This window comes from Xyrauchen texanus, chromosome 12, assembly GCF_025860055.1.
Source record: "Xyrauchen texanus isolate HMW12.3.18 chromosome 12, RBS_HiC_50CHRs, whole genome shotgun sequence".
NCBI lineage: Eukaryota > Metazoa > Chordata > Actinopteri > Cypriniformes > Catostomidae > Xyrauchen > Xyrauchen texanus.
In genome coordinates, this window is record NC_068287.1 from 20,556,034 (window position 1) to 20,577,606 (window position 21,573).

The 21,573-nt window shown below is 37.9% G+C and overlaps 2 protein-coding genes across 2 annotated transcripts; both read right to left on the minus strand.

Annotated features, from left to right (window-relative positions):
* Positions 1-3,221: 3,221 nt before the first annotated feature.
* On the minus strand, positions 3,222-10,524 carry cln3 (CLN3 lysosomal/endosomal transmembrane protein, battenin). The gene is made up of 15 exons (XM_052139231.1): positions 10,260-10,524; positions 10,113-10,149; positions 9,941-10,037; positions 9,791-9,859; positions 9,620-9,699; positions 9,288-9,373; positions 9,135-9,207; positions 7,980-8,123; positions 7,734-7,876; positions 7,163-7,215; positions 5,959-6,027; positions 5,781-5,836; positions 5,465-5,558; positions 3,781-3,921; positions 3,222-3,691 (listed from the first exon to the last, which is right to left on the minus strand). The coding sequence occupies exons 1-15, from the start codon at positions 10,309-10,311 to the stop codon at positions 3,575-3,577; spliced, it is 1,311 nt and encodes a 436-aa protein (XP_051995191.1). The 5' UTR covers positions 10,312-10,524; the 3' UTR covers positions 3,222-3,574.
* A 6,128-nt stretch (positions 10,525-16,652) lies between these two features.
* aldoaa (aldolase a, fructose-bisphosphate, a) lies at positions 16,653-21,055 on the minus strand. Its single transcript, XM_052139834.1, has 7 exons — positions 20,912-21,055; positions 19,754-19,872; positions 19,389-19,655; positions 18,705-18,865; positions 17,885-18,143; positions 17,550-17,749; positions 16,653-17,165 (listed from the first exon to the last, which is right to left on the minus strand). Exons 2-7 carry the CDS (start codon positions 19,863-19,865, stop codon positions 17,070-17,072), a joined length of 1,095 nt encoding a protein of 364 aa, XP_051995794.1. The 5' UTR covers positions 19,866-19,872; positions 20,912-21,055; the 3' UTR covers positions 16,653-17,069.
* Positions 21,056-21,573: the final 518 nt, after the last annotated feature.

Genomic DNA, 21,573 nt, shown 5'->3' on the forward strand with positions numbered 1-21,573 from the left:
ATTGGCTGTAAATATTTACATCTATAGCTTTTAACTTCCTGTGATCACCACTGGATTTACTGACCTGTTTTTCTTGAAATTAACCTTGCACTGATTTATGTGTTACAGCTTGTTAAAATACTTTCTCCTATCCCAGCTAATATGCAGAGACAACTATAAGTAAGCCATTCATATGTTCATTGTCTTGAAAACTGTAAACATTGTGAGCTGTGAAGCTATGAAAACTCCTGTTTGTATTGAGCGACCCCTCTCAAGAAAGACAATAACATTCACTCGATCAATGGCATGAGCAGGTTTGGGAGGGTTACTTTTGAAATGTATTCCATTACAGATTACAGAATACATTCTGTAAAATATAATTTGTAATGTTTTCCATTAGATTACTAAAGGTCAGTAACGTAATCTAAATACGCTGGATTACTTCTTCAGCACTGGTAGATTTTTTAACTTATTTTGACTATAAAAACTCAGTACAGTAAGACAACAATACACAAGTTAAAAATACATTCTCTGAAAAACCTAAATATCTTATGCAGTGTTGATTCTAAAACAAGATAAATCAAATGATCATTTTTTTTAAGGATTTTTAGATATTTTATTTTACAAGAAAACAATACATAAATTATTATAAAGAATATGATTTTTGCCCTAATATCAAAGGTCTTACTAGAAAAAAGAAATTATTATCCAACGTCTGGTAACATGTGCATGAAAAATGGCTAGAAATAACATTTTAGCTTAGCGTAAAACTGACAATTTACACAAGGTTTATTTCTATTTCTTCTGCTCCAAACTTACTTCAAACATCTCTGTTACTTGTATGAATGTAACACATCTTAAGAAAGTGTTTCACCACTGTTCAAATGCACTTTGGATCACATAATTTATATGTATAAATGTTTTACATCTGAAAGGACTAAATATTAAATGAAACAAATGACAATAAAATGAAAGTAATCTCTTCAGTAATCAAAATACTTTTTGAATGTAACTTTATTCTAATTACCAATTATTTAAACTGTAACTGTAGTGGAATACAGTTACTTATATTTTGTATTTTAAATATGTAATCCCGTTACATGTTTTCTGTTACTCCCCAATGCTGGGCATGTGTTGGGGGCAGGACTATCTGTTTCTTGAATCAGAAGGGGGTCATATTTAGAAAGCTGTTTTGAAGACAATGTTTATTTTTGCAATAGAGCATAACAGTCGGGTTCCCGAAGTTAAAATCCCCTTGTTTTTTGAGACTTATTGATTTTTACCTTTAACTTACAAACCTTTAAAAGGCAGACCTACCGTGAACTCTGATTTTGTTAATCAATGGTATATGTTTCTGTTAAAGCCATCAGTCTGTTATTTTAACTTCATTGTTTAAAACCGGTGTTTAATAGCAGAGTTCCCGGTGAACAGCTACCCATGATCCAACAGAGAGCGATCCAGCAATCAAAGAACTGCAGCCAAGAAAGCCTGCCAAACAAGCCCAGCGCGACCACCCATTACTATGATGCACTGTGAATGACGCAAACGAGTCGAAACTACTTATTTATTTGTATATATTGAAATAATTAGCAATAAACATATTGTTTATATACTTATAATCAAGAACCTAAAATCAGTAGTTTTATTGTTTTTCAATTCAATTTCGTCATTCGCAATGCTTCATGGGATTGTAGTCCATGCCCACAGCCTTGTACCTTTGTCTTTTTGTCCCATTTTCAAATAACTGTTTTGCTTCAAATAAAAGTTTATAATGTTGTGATTCACCTTGGAGCTGGTTGGTGTGGTTCATGGCTTACAACTCTTTAATTAAGGATTTTATTAAAAGTCTATGGAATAAATTAATGGGAGAAATACTTCTGGCTAAAAACGTGGACAGGCACTGTTGTGTTTATTTCTTTTTGGTGACGCTAGTGGCACAGAAATAGGAGGTGTAATTGAGCTAGATGTCATGATCACCAAGGAGACTGCTGATGTCAAGATTTGTAATAAAAAAGGGGTTATTTATTTGTCTGTTCTCACCCAAAATCGCACCAGATGGATTAAACCACTGTAGTCATATGGATTACTTTTATGCTGACTGTTTTTTGGAGCTTTAAAATTTTGGTCACCTTTTACTTGCATAGTATGGACCTACAGAACTGAGATATTATTATAAATTATAAATTACATATGCACATATGAGATGGCATGAGGGTGAGTAAATGATGAAAGAACTATTACTTTTAGAAAATGTATAATTTTTTTAGCCACACTGCACGAGATTAGCGTGAATATGTGTGACAGCATCCAACATCTTCCTTATTAAGAGTCAGGAGATATATACTCAGGTAATATACTCAGGTAATATACATCTGAAGCGTTCCTCACGTTTACCTCACAAAAATGGCTAAATAAAGTTCGTGGCATCATATATTGTTATAATATATGATATAGTAACATATAATGTTCTTTTTGTCATCAGTCGAAATGGTATTTTAGATGCTAACCTATGGGTGCCATTATATTCCGGTCAGCCACAACATTAAAATCACTGGCCGAAAATTGTGTAGGTCCCCCTTGTGCCGCCAAACAGTGCCAACTGGTCAACAGAGAATGGGCAGACTGGTTCAAACTGTCAAAATCTACGGTAACTCAGATAACAACTCAATACAATCGTGGTGAGAAGAATATAATCTCAGAATGCTATTCTGAGCTGCAGGTTGGCAGTGTTTTGGCGGCACGATGGGGACCTACACAATATAGGCAGGTGATTTTATTGTGGCTGATCGGTGTAAATGCATTCAACTTCTAATTGAATCACCACTCTGTAGTAAGATAGCACTTTCTTTTAAAACTGCACCTTGTATGGATGTGATTATGCTGCATGCATATTCTATACTACCATCTAGTGGATGAATGTAGTAAGTTTCCCTTGTATAGTTTTTTGCTGGGTGGCCTTAGCATGAATTTGAATCGCAGCAGTTTCCATCCTGGAAAGACGACAACTCATCTGAAATGGAAAATGAAATCTACATATAGCAATAAGTAAGGAACTCCATGTATTATTGCTGAGTCTGTAGGCATGTGATATAGAGATGTAACTGCAAAAGCCAGTTTCATTTATACCCACAAAAGAGAAATGAAACTGCTTATAAATGTTACCATTAGCACGTAGGGAACTAGCTCCTCATTTTCTTATAGGGGTAAAGAAAGTAGCACACAATTAATTGCAAAGTGTCCCAATGAAAACATTTTAATAACAATAGTGAATCTCAAGGAAACATTTACATGTATATATGGTTCCTGAATTTTGAATTAAAGCATATTTTACAATTATGGTCATGCAATGTGACACCCTCTAATTAGCTGAATGGAGTCAGTAAGAGTTCAAATAAAACAAAAAATGGTCAGTCAGATCAGTCAACCAACACTTATTCAGTCAAATCATTAGTGCACAAAGGAATGTAGTTTTTATTAAAAGATTAACAGCACACTCTAGAATCATTTTGGATATCTTTGCATACATATGTTTGTATAATGTGTGAATTCATGACATAATGTTAACATATCCTCTCTTTCACAAACACACTTTCTCTTATAATGAGCAGAAATAATGATGAACAGGGAAGGCGGCAGCTGCAGAGAGAGCAATGCCAAGGCTGTCCCCTACACTCGCTGCAGCCATGGCGAACTCTCTCTCGTGATCAGCAGTCTGTCAAGAAACACAGTGTAAGAAAATGCAATATATGGGCCATGAATTGATACACGTGAATCAAATAATTAAATTACTGGCTCACATACCTCTTTGCTGATGAAGTAGAAGGTATTCACATAGCCAGCTCCTCCTAACAGACCCTCATAGAGAACTATAATAAAGACCACCCATGGGTTTGGCAAGAACTGGTAATATACTGCGACACCCAGCAGTACAGCATTCACACACTAAATGAGAAAATGTGAGAGAGTAACCAGGGTTTTGAATCAAATTTTAAAATGACAAATTATATTTCATAATGTATGTTTACTACCATTGTATTTAGTGTTGCGAATGTATGCTACCCTACAAAACCAAAATATATTAACTACACTAGCACTTAAACCGAGTAAAATTGTTTCAAAATTTCTTGACTGTCCAGCCAAATGTGTATGAGGACATATCATTGTCTAAGAGACTATGACAAATTTTTACCAAATGTTTTGCCTTTGCATGGCAGTGTGTAAAATTGACCCTTTGCTAAGCCCCGCCTTAAGCAACATCCTAGCAACTGTTACCGTCTGCCATTTATCTGATAAGTGATTGCTTTTTTCCAATGAGAGTCTATGGAAATAAAGTGTGCTAGAGTAGAAGTTTTAAGCAAATGTTTATAGAAATTATCCATTTAAATGTCAAAAATTTTGTTGCAGGGGCAAATGGTGACACAAATGACCTGGAGAGGATACGCATAGTGTTTTTTTCTTTCTTTCTTATTTAATTTTTTTTTTTAATAAATCTTGTGCATAGCATGCTATGTATTAATCTATGTCAGTCTGTCAGGAAGTTCTTGGAAAGGAGGATGCTGGGGCCGGCTTGACAAAACACATAGACATTTATTGTTGCACTTTACAGTCGTACACAATAAAGCTGCTTTTCAGCAGTACAGAAAAGGTTGGCTTTTCAGCACAACACCACACATAAACTCTGTTGGCACTTCAGCACAAAATTTCACATAAACTCTGTTGGCTCTTCAGCTAAACACTACACATAAATCTGTTGGCTTTCCAGCACAACACACAAACAGCTTTATTGAGTCTCTCTCTCTCTCAGAGTCTCTCACCAACAGCAGCTCTCGCCACGGCTTTATCTCTTGCCCGCTAACACTGTAATCAGCCACAGCTGGGCGAGATAATCAACTGCAGGTGTCCAACCCGGCCTTGTGCCACACAGTCGCCATTCAGCCCGGCACGCCCCCTCCCCACACAGTCCTTATTCCCAAATGAACATGTATAACAACAGCAAGGAGACCTACATGTGCTCCAAGGTAAATTAATCCTAAAAACGTAATGTTAATTATTTGACGTATTGATTCACGTCTCAGAGAAGGCGATAGTAAATAAAAGAGTTCACAGCATCATAGTGAGTGTTTTATGAGACATTATGTGGAGTTCTGTTCACTTTCATTAATTTGATCAGGTGTGTAATTGCCATCGAATTACTGTGACAATAGTTTTTTTTTTTAAATTCTGATTCACAGTCTCCACAGATTTCAATCAAATTACTGTGTAATTTAATAATTTATTTTACAATGAAACATCATATAAATATGCTTTTTAATATCACTTTTTAACCAGCCCATGTAAGAATATTATCCATTCTGTTTATGAAAATATTTTACCAAAACCGGCACCGTTCACGGCAATCTCCCATTCATTCCTATGGGAGGGGGGAGTTTAGGGAAGGGTCAATTGTATAAAATGCGTTGTCCTTTGGGGGAGCTCCAGCTCTTACCTGTAAAAGTGAGAGCACTAGGATTTTCCTGATCTTAAAGCAGACGAGAGAAGTGCGGGAAATGAACACACCGATCTGGTAAAGTGTCTGGTACCTGCAGAGGAGAGAAGAAGATGACATAAAATTAGCTTTTGCTGGCCAAATGACTGAGAGGTAATGACATCCTAACACAAGTCATTAAATACCATCAGACCCAAACAGCAGAAGCACAACGTCCTTCTGTCCCTCTCTTTCTACTAAAACACTTATACTGGGCTATGCTGTTGTTTCAGAAGGATTCAAAAGCATTAAAAAAGAAAAAGATGTGTGTCCTTACCAGCGATATTGTTCTGCATGTGAGAGATGAGAGTCAGGGAAGTACAGAAGCTCCAACTATGCATGCATGGATGGAGAAAACCATGATGTTGATAGTTCACAGGTTATTTTAGGGGTGTCTCACTGTTATACACCAATAACTGAGATTCATCAAAGTAGTGGCAGTATAGAGCACTCACCAGTCCTTGGTTAATGAAATACTCTGCGAAGTAAACCACGCACAGAGGTAAAATAAACCTCAGCAGGCCCTGAAAGAGATAACCTTGGTAAGTAGCTAAAATAGAAATAGAATCAAGAGAAAGTGGATGGGTGTTTGCTGATTGCAGAACAACAAGGTGCAGACACACAAACAACATGCTATTCTACATGACAGACACACATAAGCTATGTACTTTAAAGCAATATTTGCACTTTTACACATCAGCCATATAGAGGCCAAGAAAATATGTTTCCCCCCTACATAAGCATACTAAACATGGTGCCACGTTGAGCTCTCATGACCAGTCGAATACTACTCACTTTATCTTGGTTAGCTCCTTATATTAAACACTTTCCAAATATATTTAAAGGAACATTCCGGACACGATACAAGTCACGCTCAATTGACAGCATTTGTGGCATAATGTTGATTACCACAAAACATTTTTTGACACAGCTCCTTGTTTATTACATTGGAAAGCACTGACATTGGAAATTAATGGGCCCAATTCATTACCATTAAAAAAACATAACATTTCAAAAGTATAGCCAGCCACAACATGTAAACAATATGCCTGTTAACACGATTTTAGTGTGATAAAATCGCTTACAAACCTTATCTGTGTAAAGTTACAGTATATCGAAGATTACAATTTCATAGTCATGACAACATAGCACCAGTAAATGTATATCCCTTGTTATATGTTAAACCATATAATGTTTACGTCTTGCATCTATAGTTTTGAAACAGTGAGTATTTGAATGTTTATGGACTGGCCCCATTCAATTCCATCATTAGTGTCTTACTGTACCAGCAAATTTATTTTTATAATAAACAAAATAATTTTGTGTGGTTATCAACATTGTGCCAGAAATGCTGTTCACTGAAATTGTATTGAAGCCGAAATATTCCTTTAATCACAGGTGACAAATACGCCTGCAAATTGAATACGTTTACAATGGCATCAGTAACAAAAACCTTTGCTTCTGTGTAATGCAGCATCAATGATGAACGGTATTAGTATAAAGTCCAAGACCACTATCATTTTGTCAATGAAGCACAAAATTACATAGGGTATCTTTAAATTGCATTACATTTTTATTGACCAAAGCAGAAGCAAAATCATTTTACCAGGCCAGAAACACAAAACTGAGGACTGTATACATGCACAAAGAATGGCTTACTTTCATGATATACATTTTGTCAGTGAGGGTTAGGGGTCTGATGAGACTGTCCTCTGTCAGAAGAAAGAGAGCATGGCCAGTACAGTTATCTGAATAAGTCACCATACACAATATTATGAGAGCTGTTTACAAGACCTTAAAAAATATCAATGCTGCTTCATGCTGGTATTTATGAAAGGGATACCAAAAATTTAAATTCTCTCATCATTTACTCTTTTTCATGCCATCCCAGATGTGTATGACATTCTTTATTCTGCTGAACAAAAACAAGATGTACATTCAATGCAAGTGCATGGTGGAACATTGAAGCGCCAAAAAGAGCCTACCTTTTATGCTGTCTTTATGTGTTTTTGGAGCTTAAAAATTTGGGTCACAATTCACTTGCATTGAAAAGACCTACAGAATTAACATATTCTTCTAAAAATCTTTGTTTGAGTTCTGCAGAAGAAAGTCATACATATCTGGCATGGGATGAGGGTAACATTTTTTTTTTTATATCTTTATTTTGGGGGGTAACAATCCATTTAAGGCAATGAATAACAGCAGGACAAAGACAAGAAAGAGTACACACCTTGTTCTTCCTCATATTTCTCATAGTCATTATCAATTAAAGGACGTCTCTCCAGAGAGTTCTCCGCCGTGAAAGGACTATGATAACTTTCGCTGCGACTCCACTGTGGAAATGACGCTGGAAACACCAGGAGGAAGAAGTAGCTAAAAAAAAAGAACAGGAAAAGAGTGAGCAGTCAAAGATTTTGGCACAAATATTTATGTAATCAGTTTGGACCACAGGTACAATCCAGTAAGTTCTTCTGACCTAACTGCCAAAATAACAGGGACAACCAGCATGATCCACAACGTAACTTGAGGCGTTAGACCAGCTTGTGTAAATGCAGAGTAAAGCAAAGCTCCGGCTACTCCTGCAGCCCCTGTGCCAGACCCCCAGCCACTTAATACATCCCTTAAAGAGAAATACACATAGAGAAATTCAACAGAGACAATTAGAGCAAAGTATTGATAAATGCAGATACAGAGAGCGTGGCTCTGTTTGGAATAGCATTTATAATGTGTATAATGAGCACAGTAAACCCTATCTTCAGTGTGCATGGAATACCTACAGTAGGTAGGTATGTCTACATTTTGCAAAATGTGCAGTTTACAGAGAGGAATTCTGTATTCCATAATGAACTGTATTCCAACACACTCGCATTGACCTTCTATTTCCAGTGTGATGAATGAAACATATGCAATATTTATAGAGTGAAATAACTGTTTATGTCATAAAGAAAACTAGACACCACTCAACAATCACATAATGAGGTCAAGTGACAAATGCAATAATAATGTACCATACTACTGTAAAAAAAAGTGTCATGGGGTCTGGGCAGCTCAGCGAGTACTGACGCCGACTACCACCCCTGGAGTCGTGAGTTCGAATCCAGGGTGTGCTGAGTGACTCCAGCCAGGTCTCCTAAGCAACCAAATTGGCCCGGTAGCTAGGGAGGGTAGAGTCACATGGGGTAACCTCCTCATGGTCATGATTAAGTGGTTCTCACTCTCAATGGGTGGTATGGGTTGTAAGCGTGGTATGTTGTGGATGGATCACAGAGAATAGCATGAGCCTCCACATGCTGTGAGTCTCCACGGTTTCATGCACAATGAGCCACGTGATAAGATGCGCAAATTGACAGTCTCAGAAGCGGAGACAGCTGAGACTTGTCCTCCGCCACCTGGATTGTCCTCGTGGTTGCCACCCGAACTGTGCAACCACGAGGACCTACTAAAGAATTGGGCATTCCAAATTGGGGAGAAAAGGGGGTAAAAAAAATTTATAAATAAAAAAATTAGTGGCCAGTATTTAGTGCTTACTGCACAGTATGCAATGAGCAGTATGCTATATTCATGTATGCAATGAGTAGTATTCCAAACATAAATTGAATGAATGAACAAATGGGTTTCTAGGAGGCCCTACCTGCTGTAAAACACAGAAAGTGAAAGAAAGGAAAGCTCCCCCAATCCTGAACTAACACTGGCAAAGACAACACCTGTGGAAAGATTCAGGAAGTGATTCAGAACGTTCAGAATGAATTGAAACAATGTTGCATCTCATCTTAGCTCTCATTACCAAAGATGCTCATTAATATAGTTGAAGAGAATGACACCAGCAGGAAGCTGACTACTGCCGTAGAGAAACACACCAACACACGGAATCTGATCATAATAAATACAAAAGGAAAATCTGATAAATTATTCGTTAATCAACAATTCTCAGGACGACATTGTACCGTGCTACATACAAAATTCAGATTTGTCCTTTTGATCTTATTAACTGGCTTGCCATTTCTTGAGCTATTCATGGCTGTCCGTCCAGTTCTTATAAGAGCACTATAGTTTCAACAAGAATAATCCTTCTCAAACTTAGATGCTGATGCCATATATGACATATGTCATATTTACCCATAAGGCATTTTGTGTATATAGAAAGGAGCTGTGAATTTGATTATGAGGGTGGGTAGAATATCTGCCAGCAGCACTGCCTAGAGAAAGAAAAAACATAGTAGCATGAGTGTCATTCACTGAACATATACACACACACCTACAGTTAAAATACCAAGTCGAAACACTTACTGCAGTGGACACAGGATTGCAGTCATAGCGGCCACTATTGCTGGTGTTCCTGATCTCTGGAGCCAGAGTCTACAACAAAAGTTGAATGGATCAGGTTAAACCTAAACTTTGATGCCAATATGATCATTGGCAGGTCAAGGAATGACTTACAGGGACTGTTGTGTTTTGAGATTCCTGTTTGTTTAGTATGTCATGAGCAGCACTCAGCATCACCACATATCCAAAGTTATTACAAAGCCCCAGCAACCTAAACACAGAGATAATAAAGATTGATATACTACTGCTTCACCTTATCACTTATTTAGACTTGACAGACACTCACCAAAATCCAATACAATTCCTCCACTTGCGACAACGTCCTGGGAACATACAGATGAATAAATATTATGATTAACATGCTGTTTTTATATAAAACTATTAATTATATACTACTGTATACAATGTTAAAGTTGGTATTAAAGCCTCTCACCTTCACTGTCAGTGATGACAGGGTCGGAGTTTACACTCTCATCTCGATCCATTGAAACCTTTGACAGTGTCAAAACAAACTGTTACATACAGAAAAATGTATGACGTACAAAGCGAAGTCTAACCGAAGATACATAAACACAGTCTATCGGAATGATCACATGAGCTAATCTGCAAATATGTTATGTCATAATCAGATCGACACGGATCCATCATCTTCCGCTTTCATTATCTCAATATTGACAAGCGACAACAATAATCACAGCAGAAGGTGTGGCATAGAAATATGTCCGACCGCACTGATGTGAGACGTAAACAGTTCCGCTATATAGTAGTACCATAGATTTACACACTGTAGTAAGTAACCATAGATATGTATGTATATCTATGGTAGTATGCATATATTTTGTATATGCGCTGTACAAATAAATACAAATATTATTTTGCTTATGGATTACAAGATTGTACTTTTGTGTCCTGAGGCAAAAGCTCCTCTTCAAGACTGTAATATTTCAAATTATGTAATAAAATCAAGATTCATTCACAATTACATTTTTTGTTGCATCTCAATCACAATTAGCATTTCAACCATAAGCCCAGTTATTGGTAAACTTTCAAATTCAGAATATGGCATGGGGGTCATTCCCACAATTCGGTGAAATTTCAGTCCTTGGTTCAAGTTGTGGTATTTATATTGTTTAATTTCCCCCGATTACAATATGAATAGGCATGGTAAAAAGAATTAAGACAACTTGTAATGTTACACACTGTTGTGGGCCTAAAAGTACAATTTTAAATAAATGATCAAATTATTTTCAACTAGTGCACTGTCATTTCCTCATGTCCCCAGAGCTGCACGTCAAACATCTTTGACAAAAATACAGTAAAAGGTGCATGATTTTTTCCTCATTAAAAAAGTTTAACTCCTAAAGACATGAATTGTAATTTTGCAATATACAGTGCATCCAGAAAGTATTCACAGCACTTCACATTTTCCACATTTTGTTATGTTACAGCCTTATTCCAAAATTGATAAAATTTATTATTTTCCACAAAATTCTAAAAACAATACCCCACAATGACAATGTGAAAGATGTTTGTTTGAAATCTTCGCACATTTATTAAAAATAAAAACGAAAAAAATCACATGTACATAAGTATTCACAGCCTTTGCCATGACACTCAAAACTGAGCTCAGGTGCATCCTGTTTCCACTGATCATCCTTGAGCTGTTTCTACAAATTGATTGGAGTTCACCTGTGGTAAATTCAGTTGATTGGACATGATTTGGAAAGGCACACACCTGTCTATATAAGGTCCCACAGTTAACAGTGCATGTCAGAGCACAAACCAAGCCGTGAAGTCCAAGGAATTGTCTGAAGACCTCCGAGACAGGATTGTACAGAAACAGTTATGCAGCATTGAAGGTCCCAAATGAGCACTGTGGCCTCCATCATCTGGGCCCAGTTTTTCAAAAGTAATCCAGTGGGATTTCGGATCACGGATTGGATCAAATCTTGGAAAAGGGTTTTTCAAAAGCAAAAGAGGGATTCTGAACTAAGATCGGAGCATGTAATCTGATCTTACATTTGATCTGGATCAAACCTGCCCTTTGGGTTTTGGGTTCAAAACTTTGAACTCTGTTTGGGATCTATTTGATCCAAAAAAAACTGGATTATCCTGATCCCATCAGAAGAGTGGATTCAGTTGTGATTTTTCGAACCAAATGCAATCAGAGATTTCTTATTTTATTTTTTATATATAAAGTGAATGATCACAAAATCAGTGTTTACTGATGATATATACATTTCTTCATATATGAAGCATGTCACATCTAATGAGATATGGTAAAAAAAAAAATATATATATCTCAAAGCTCTCAGCTGTCAAATAAATTTCACTGTTGCTTAAAGCTCTATAATTCTACAGTATATTAATGGCAATGACAACAACAACAAAAATACTCAGTCATGCAGTAGCCTAGTTAAAAGTAATTCCTCACAATTGCATCTCTAATTGCATGTCCAGAGTGTCCTTCATTAGGTAAGAACATTGGCGGCTGTGCTGGTTCTACATCAGGCTCAGGTCCATCAAAATTGTCTTCAAGAGGGACATGACGCCTGGTGGCGATGTTATGCAAAACAAAACAGGCAAGGATTATGTTGCATGCCACCTTGGGTTGTACTCGCAAGTAGTTAAGACTTCTCTTCAGGACTCCATTTAAGCGTTCAATGGCACATCTTGTTTTGCAATGTGAGAAGTTGAAGCGTGCCTGCTCAGGTGTGTTTGCAACTGGAAAAGGGGTCATTAGCCACGGTAGGAGTGGACACGTGCTGTCTCCGAATACTATGCCATTTGGTCAGTGGGATTGAAGCTCTCTGTATAGTGCACTCTCTCTTAGAATACATGCATCATGAACAGACCCTGGCCATTTCACAACACAGTTGGTTATTATGAGGTCAATGTTGCCCACAAGTTGGACGTTGATGCTGTGCCTCCCCTTTCGATTGACATACTCCCACTCCCTTTCACAACGTGCTTGGATATGCACATGAGTACAATCAATAGCAAGCATGCACATGAGTACAATCAATAGCACCAATAGTGCTAGGCATGTTCCCCATTTGAAATAAACTTGTGCTTAGTCTGAGCTGTCTGGTCATCTTTGGGAAAGGAAATCAATCAAATTGATTGATCAGACTGCCCAGTGCTACTGACATAGCCTTCACCACATTACTCACGGTTGCTTTTCTCACTCCCATATTGTCACCAATTACTTGGTAGAAAGTCCCACATGCGAAAAAGTGCAGAGCGATTAAGCACTGTTCCTCCACGGATAAAGCATGACTCCTTTGGGTTTGGTGTTGACCTGACAAGATCTGCAATGAACTTAACGTCATCTCTCCCAAAGCGAAAACGTGCATACAGTTCTCCTGATGTGTATTGCTCGAGTGGTTTGGCATGCTCAGCATGCACCCTTTGACAGTACCTTCTCCTACGGTAACGATGAACAATACCCGCCATGTGGATGCTTCTGTAGGCTAAGAGAAATGGTGAAAACCTGATTGGTGTAAGCCTATTTGAGCACAAGCCAAAGCAATCATGCTCAAGGCTTTTAAGATCAGTGTTGGCACCAAAGAGTTGGAACAATGGACTCAAAACTAAAGGGCCTAATTTCACTGTGGCAGAAACCTGTGCACTGCTGGAGGGTGTTCGGGCCAATTTTCCCTCGATAGTAGGAGGTTTCAGCTCTGCAAAGGGTGGAGAAGTGATCAAAAAAGGAAAACACAACATTTGGGAGGACATAACCAATCATGTCAATGCTATGGGGTCTGACCAAAAGAGGACCATAAAACAAGTTATGTTGAGATGGAAGAACCTTAGGGCCAAGGCAACGAAAGACCTTACTGAAGCCAAGAAACCCCAAACAGATAACAAGCCATATAAGAGGGGTGATTTCACTGATATGGTCCTTGATATCACAGGAGAAAAATCAGAGGCTGTGCATGGCATTGAAGGCATAGAAGCAGATGGAAAGGCCACAATTACAGAGACTAGGACTTCCTTCCTGCAGAGGAAATGTTTGTCCTGGACTTGACTACAGTGATTGAGGAGGAAGATAGATCCACAGTGGATGTAATGAAGACAGTCCAAGATGTTCCAACAAGAAAACACAAACGTTCCTCAGCTACTAACCAGGATGGTGACAGCTATGAGTTGCTTCTGAAACAGGAAACTGAAAGAGCAGAAGTACAAATTGAACTGGGTAAAGAACAAATCTTGCTTACACAACTGCAGCAGAAAAAAGTGCAGATGGAGATACATCTACTAAAGGCCGAGATGGAAAGAGCTGTTATCTGTCCTGTAAATGATTTTTGACTAATGGATAGTATTGTTTTTGTTTTTTTATTTAACATAATAACAAATTAAGGAATGTAAAATATTTCTGTTTATTACAGTGTTTCTGTTTCTTAAAATTAAAACAAACAATGTCTATTTGTGGCCACCGGTATTTTGCCTACCTGTTGTTCTTTGCTAAGCCAGTAGGCTACACTGTTGGTACCATTTATGGCTCTGGTAAACAGGATTTGGTAATCCTGAAATTTGGTATTTGGATCCAATGATTGGATCCACAGTGATCCAATCCAACGTTCCTTTAAAAAACTGGCATAAAAGTAAGATGGATCAGGTGATCCTGGATAGCAAAACATGGGATTTCCAAATCCGGATCAATTTGATCCAGATTAAATTTTTTGAAAAACTGGGCCATGTAAATGGAAGAAGTTTGGAAGCACCAGGACTCTTTCTAGAGCTGGCCGCTTGGCCAAACTGAGCGATCGGGGGAGAAGGGCTTTAGTCAGGGAGGTGACCAAGAACCCATTGGTCACTCTGACAGAGCTCCAGCGTTTCTCTGTGGAGAGAGGAGAACCTTCCAGAAGAACAACCATGTCTGCAGCACTCCACCAATTAGGCCTGTATGGTAGAGTGGCCAGACAGAAACCACTCCTCAGTAAAAGACACATGACAACCCGCCTGGAGTTTGCCAAATGGCACCTGAAGGACTCTTAGACCATGAGAAACAAAATTTCTTTGTGCCGTTTTTCAGCGGCAGGAACTGGGAGACTAGTCAGGATCGAGGGAAAGATGAATGCAGCAATGTACAGAGACATCCTTGATGAAAACCTGCTCCAGAGCGCTCTGGACCTCAGACTGGGCCGACGGTTCATCTTCCAACAGGACAACGACCCAAAGCACACAGCCAAGATGCTACGGGACAACTCTGTGAATGTTCTTGAGTGGCCCATCCAGAGCCCAGACTTGAACCCGATTGCACATTTCTGGAGAGATCTGAAAATGGCTGTGCACTGACGCTCCCCATCCAACCTGATGGAGCTTGCGAGGTCCTGCAAAGAAGAATGGGAGAAACTGCCCAAAAATAGGTGTGCCAAGCTTGTAGCATCATATACAAAAAGACTTGAGGCTGTAATTGGTGCCAAAGGTGCTTCAACAAAGTATTGAGCAAAGGTACGTGTTGCTTAAGTACGTGTGATTTAATTTTTTTTTATTTGTAATAAATTCACAGAGATTTCAAACAAACTTCTTTCATGTTGCCATTATGGGGTTTTGTTTGTAGAATTTTAAGGAAAATTATGAATTGAATCAATTTTGGAATATGGCTGTAACGTAACAAAATGTGGAAAAAGTGAAGCGCTGTGAATACTTTCCAGATGCACTGTATGTAGGAAATCATGACCACTAACATTAAATTAAAGTCATATCAGTAACCTTATAAAAGCTGTTTTATTCTACATAGAGGTGGCCATTGTTAGAATCACATGACCAGCCAAAAACTACTGCCTTAATCTCTGTACCCGTCCTGTTATTTGACTTTTTCACTCATTGATTAAAATAATCATAGCTGACTGTGAATACTAAATTTCTACTATGGCATCCGAAACGGAAAACGACCGATTTTAAATTATGCTGCATTCGAGCCGCTATGTGTTAGTGCAAGTCCAAGACGGAGCAAAGACAAAACTTTACATTTTTGTATTACATTCTTTCACGAACCTGTATTCATTTTTGGTAAATGTGTCATTTTAACACTGATAGTGGAGGTGTTTTATATGTCCTTTGATTTGTTGTCCACCATGATATGGGAAATTAATGTAATATAACATTTTCAATATATTTTAAGTTTACAAATATGTTTGCTAGATATCAATCACAGACCATGTAGTGGCTAATATATCTACTGAATATCCACACCGTTATTGTCCACCCTGACCATGTCCATTTAACTTGATGAACATCTGAATTTTAGTAAATTAACTTCACCAGTATGACTTGCAAAATCTTTAACATGTACCTTTAATGATGCAACAAAGATATCTTTAAAAGTAGAGTTCAAAGAAGGTTTCAATGTCAAAATATCACAGAATTGTAGGATTAACCCATTTGATCTTTTCTCAAACATTCTCTTCTTGGCTAAGCAGAAAGGTGTTTCACATTTGTGTGGCCTTCTCATTTAGGTTTATAATTTTTTATCCTCATTAAAAAATTAAAGCCACCTCATATCATGTAATGTAGCAGAAGTAAAATTGTTTCTAGCAGATTCAGTTAAGTGTTTTTTTGGGTACATGGAATCACATGATTTACTGATTATGTAGTAAACGTGAAACATTTTTTTGTGGAGCTTCTTATATTGGTTATATTTGTGGGCTTTTCAGCAAACATCAACCAAAAAACTTAAAAATTTTGAAATAGTGTCCTCGAAGGTTCATCCGATGACCAGACAAATATATTCAAAGGGAAATTTCACTTTTGATATCAAAAATAAGCATTTTCACAAAACGTTTAATATGAATAACAGCACAAAAAGGAGCAAATGAAGTTAGCTGTGAAATATACTTTTAATGTTTCCAGTGTGCATCACATAAAACAATAACAACATCAACAAACCCCTGAAAGGTAAAGTCAAATACAATTAATATACGTAACTACATCTACAAGAGCAGAGATGTTTTTAGAGAGTTACACAGTATGACACATGGGAGTGCTTTAAAAATATGGAAGAGATTAGGGCAGAAAACATATGGATAAAGTTATTAAATTACCATTAATATTGATTTATATACATCTTTTACATGTAGGTTTCATCTCTTCCTGGTTTCATAATTTTATCTCACAAATGGCAGTAACAAACACTAGAAAGAAAACAGGAATAGGTAAAATAATTACGAAGCACTGTTGGCTTCAATGATTCTTTAGGAATAGGATGTGGATTGAAATATAAAAGGCTTGTTGGTGATTAGTAGGCATGGTTGGCCACAAAGAGAGACTCTCCAGCAGCAGCACCCTTATCTCCTGCAGACACGTACTTCCCAACACAGGCCTTACTGTTGTTCTGTAGAGGACAATAGAAAACAAGGCTATAAGAGCAATGTTGACTCAAAGTTCAAATAATTTCCTATAAACAGTAAGGTATGGTGCTTGATAAAAACTGGATAGAACCATGTAATTTTCTTTTATATTTTTGGGGTATTTTATAACCAGAACAGTAGCAAGTAGATAACAAGACAGTAAAATGATCTCAAGTTAACAAAATACTCTTTATTTTAGTTTAAGTTCTTATGGTTTGAAAATTATATTTTTACTGAATATTGCAATTAGTGGCAATAGCTATATTTTTTATAGGTTTATTGACTGTTTGAAAGATTTTTATTCAATAAGCAACCATTATTGTCACTGCTATTGTTGAAGCTTGCAAAGCCGGTATTTCCATACTTACAAGAGCTCTCTTTACGAACTCCTCCTGGCATGCCTTGCCATTCTCCTTCTTGCCACCCCAGGCTTTGAGTGCTGAGGCCTGCAGGGCACGGCCATAGGAGAAGGTCAGGGCCCAGGGCCTGTGCAGGGGACACTGGTTCATGGCATTCAGGTTCAGTGTGGCCTCCTCCTCACTCTGGCCTCCAGACAGGAAGGTGATACCTATTTAATGGTGGGAAGGGGATATTGAGTAGGGGTTTGGAAATGCTTTGAATATCCAACAGGACTGTGAGAAGATAAAGACTATGGCATACTGGGTTTCTGTGCATGCACAAGTAATTAAAGATATATACTAACCAGGCACAGCAGGAGGAACAGTACGGTGGAGAGCTGTAACAGTAGCCATGGCAATCTCCTGGGGGGTGTTCTTCTGGGAACAGGAGTGTCCGGCAGTCACCATGTTGGGTTTGAGCAGAGTGCCCTCTAGGTAGACATGATGGTCTGACAAGGCCTTGTACACAGCAGCCAGAACCTTCTCAGTCACATACTGGCACCTCTTAAGGTCATGGTCACCATCAGGCAGAATTTCAGGCTCTACAATGGGCACAATGCCATGCTGGGGAGAAAGCCAAAAGAACGTTATCATCTCAGAAAGAAAACAAAAGTGATGGTCCAAGGCCGTTGTGGCCAGAACGGTCACGCTTTACTCGAACTACATTTGCATATGTTGATTATGTGCATGCGGTTTATGTCTTGCAAACTTTGATTTGTGATGTATTAAAAATGCAAATATTTTGTTGTGAATTCTGCTGATTAAATATGTCACCAAGGAAATGTTATCCATCTTAAAAAAAACAAACAAAAAACAACACACACAGATGAGGTTGTTAAATCCATGAGACTGATTAATTATGATCTTGAAAGCATCAGTTAGAATGTCTTAATGTTTATGAATTTATAGCTGGCAAGGCATTAAATTATAATTATATACCTTTTAGCTATTATTGCACATTAAAAATGTACAGTTTTTGTTAAGGCAAAAATGTTCAATGCTGAAATATATTTACTGGCCCAAACAGAATTATTTAGAAGATTATACATTTTGTTTTAATAATTTTATTATTATTTCTCTATTATTTCTCTGTTGAATTATATGATGATAGTGCATGTATCTCACCATCTGGCAGATGCTTGCATAACGGGCAAGGACATTGGCATTCTCCATAATGGCCAGGCTAGAAGGGGTTGTGGAGGTGATCTTCAGCACACACCTCCATTTAGCAAAGTCTGCCCCATCCTTCTTATACTGAGCACAACGCTCATACAGCCCATCTAGACCTGTGAAAATGATATAGATCTTTAGCCAAGCAACTGAAAAAGGTTAGTAAATAGTCTATTTAATTCCATTATATCATCAACTAAGGGTAGATAGTTCAGAAAGATAGCTCACCCAAAATGAAAATTCTGTTATGATTTACTTAACATCATATTGTTCCAAAACAATATAACTTCCATTCTTCTAAGGAACACCATAGAAGATGCTAGACAGAATGTTAGGGGTAGACAGCCTTAGCCCTCATTGACTTTCATAACATCTTTATTCCACAAAATGAAAGTGAATGGTGTACGAGGTTGTCGGTGCTTTCTGTCTAACATTCTGTCTAACATCTGCTTTTGGGTTCTACTAATGAAAGAAAGGCAAAATGAAGGGGAGTAAATTATGACAGAATTCTAATAGTATAATAGAATTCTTAGGTATACAAACCCTTTTTTACCCTTAATAATCTATCTGATAAATAATTTTGGGAGGAACAGAAGTCAAATTTTTTAAAAGAATCTCTAAACACCATGACTCTTTCACCTTGTGTTGTGGTCTCTCCATTAGTGCCAGCCAGGGGAACCACACCCTTGTCCACTTTTATTCCAACTACCATACCCCTTTCCTTAAGGAGCTGGGGGAAAGATTTGCCATCATCTGTCTTCTGGTAGAGGGTCTCATGGAAGAGGATGACTCCACCAATGCAGGGCTTGACGCAGTCATCTGCCGTAAACAACAGCTGGCGGTACAGTCTCCTGTTCTCCTCGGTGTTCTCAGCATTGATGCTCTGGAAACGCTTGGCCACGCTACCTGCACAACACAAACAAGAAGATAGGAGAGAAAGTATGAAATGAAGGACAAAATGTTACAAGTCTAAAGATGGAAAATCCAAAGGCCAAAAGTGGCACCTGTTGACTCATCAGCCGCTAGAATGCCTTTGCCAGGGGCAACAATCCTCTGAGCGATATCGCTCAGCTCTTTCTTCTGCTCTGGAGTGAGGAATGGGTAAGCGTGAGGCATCTTGACTCTAGGGAGAAAGGTGTAGAAATTAAAATTAACATTAGTACATACACATTTACAATTTTGAAATTCACTATTCAGTCAACCAAGATTCATTTAATCCATTATTATGATGATGATGTATTTGTTGTCATGTGATCTGTCCAACCAAAACAGTCAAGATGGTGGCCCGTGTTATAGCAGCGCTGTGGTACTTGATACTTTGATACCGTTTTTAAAAAATAAATGTTACTTTGTACAACCATCACATTGCGTTCCTTCAAAGGCGAAGGGAAGTTTACTCTGAATTGGTGTCCGGAAACTGAACATGAGGACAATTGGGTTTCAGACCGTACATGCAACAGGGATTTTTAGCATGCGCAGCAACATGATTTAAGCTTTTTCATACATTTCAGTGCGGACGAGCATCTTTTGGAAAACACTTGAAAACACTACTGTGGACGGAGAGCATTTTGAAATGAAAACACCATTTTCAAATGTATCCGGATTAATGTAGACATAGCCCAAGTGTGTAGTAGTCAGCTGGTCATGTGAGCCTAATATGGCAGCCACCATGAGGAGACCCTCTCCATGTAGAATAAAAGTAAATAAAACTTTTATAAGGTTAATAATATGACTGGTGCCCTCATCTCATGCCAGTGGTCATTATTTTAAAACGTTAAAAAAATTACAATACATTTCTTCAGGAGTAAAAAAAAATGTATAAGGAAAAAAAATTACTGAGTGCCCCTTTAAGTAATAACACAGCTGTTATGTTAAATCAACACTAACGAGCCCAAGTAAGGCTCGCTGTTCAGATGGGTGTGTACATGATCACGAAGCTTAAAGTACTGATTTATCTTCTTCTACTACATATCGTTTACTAGTTAATGCAGAGCCCTGATGCAATGCGTCCTTGAGATGCAAGCGTGAATGACCTTGCACGGCACATACCGAATACCAGTCAACTTGGTATAATAACGGAAACGCAGAAGCGACCAGCGAAAGTCTAGCATTCAGTCAAGCATAAATTGAATGTGGGCACTATATAATAACGACAAACTCACCAATTAAACGCGGTAGACGATGCGATGGTTTCCGAATTACGGTCTCAATGCAGCCACGTTATGTTCCTGTTGCAATGAAGGGAAAAAAGTGCGAAGAAGGCAGGCAAGCTTTCGTGAAAATATTTTAGCCAATCAGGACGCGTCTCAGGCTTTGATGAACAGGGAGCATGAAGCGATGCTAATTCTGCCGAGAGAGTGATTGGCTGCTGTGCTGTGGAAGGCGGGTTTAAAGGTGACGTAATAAAATAGGGCGTTATTTTACTGCAATTAGAGGCGTATATATGTTGTGTGATACGTGACAGGCATCACATACTGGAGATAGAGCTGGTTGTGACGTGATGTTGTGTTCTGAATCTAAAGATGACAGTGAGAACTTATGACCTTGGCAAGCTTGTGTATTTTAAGAGCTTATTTAACAGATTATAAAATAACACTAAGGATTTCCATCAGAAGGAACCCAGATATTTCATTATAATTTTATTCTCTGCTCTTCATGGCTTTGGAGAAATGCCCAAGAGCTTGAGTTCCACAAGAGGCTCTTAACATTTCAGCTACACACCTCTACTATGGAAGCATATGTGTAGCAATATTCAATTTAACATTTAATATGCAAAATGACAATGCAATATGTAAAATGGCAATGCATTCTGTATTTTAATTTA

Excerpts from the sequence above, each read along its gene's own strand:
- aldoaa (XM_052139834.1), bottom strand. The coding sequence starts at position 19,865 with ATGCCTCACGCTTACCCATTCCTCACTCCAGAGCAGAAGAAAGAGCTG. Across the intron at positions 19,656-19,753 it reads AGCGGCTGATGAGTCAACAG|GTAGCGTGGCCAAGCGTTTC; the intron begins GTGCCACTTTTG and ends TGTGTTGTGCAG. Across the intron at positions 17,166-17,549 it reads AGTTCGTAAAGAGAGCTCTT|AACAACAGTAAGGCCTGTGT; the intron begins GTAAGTATGGAA and ends TGTCCTCTACAG.
- cln3 (XM_052139231.1), bottom strand. The coding sequence starts at position 10,311 with ATGGATCGAGATGAGAGTGTAAACTCCGACCCTGTCATCACTGACAGT. Across the intron at positions 9,700-9,790 it reads GCAATCCTGTGTCCACTGCA|GCAGTGCTGCTGGCAGATAT; the intron begins GTAAGTGTTTCG and ends TTCTTTCTCTAG. Across the intron at positions 9,374-9,619 it reads ATACACAAAATGCCTTATGG|ATTCCGTGTGTTGGTGTGTT; the intron begins GTAAATATGACA and ends TATTATGATCAG.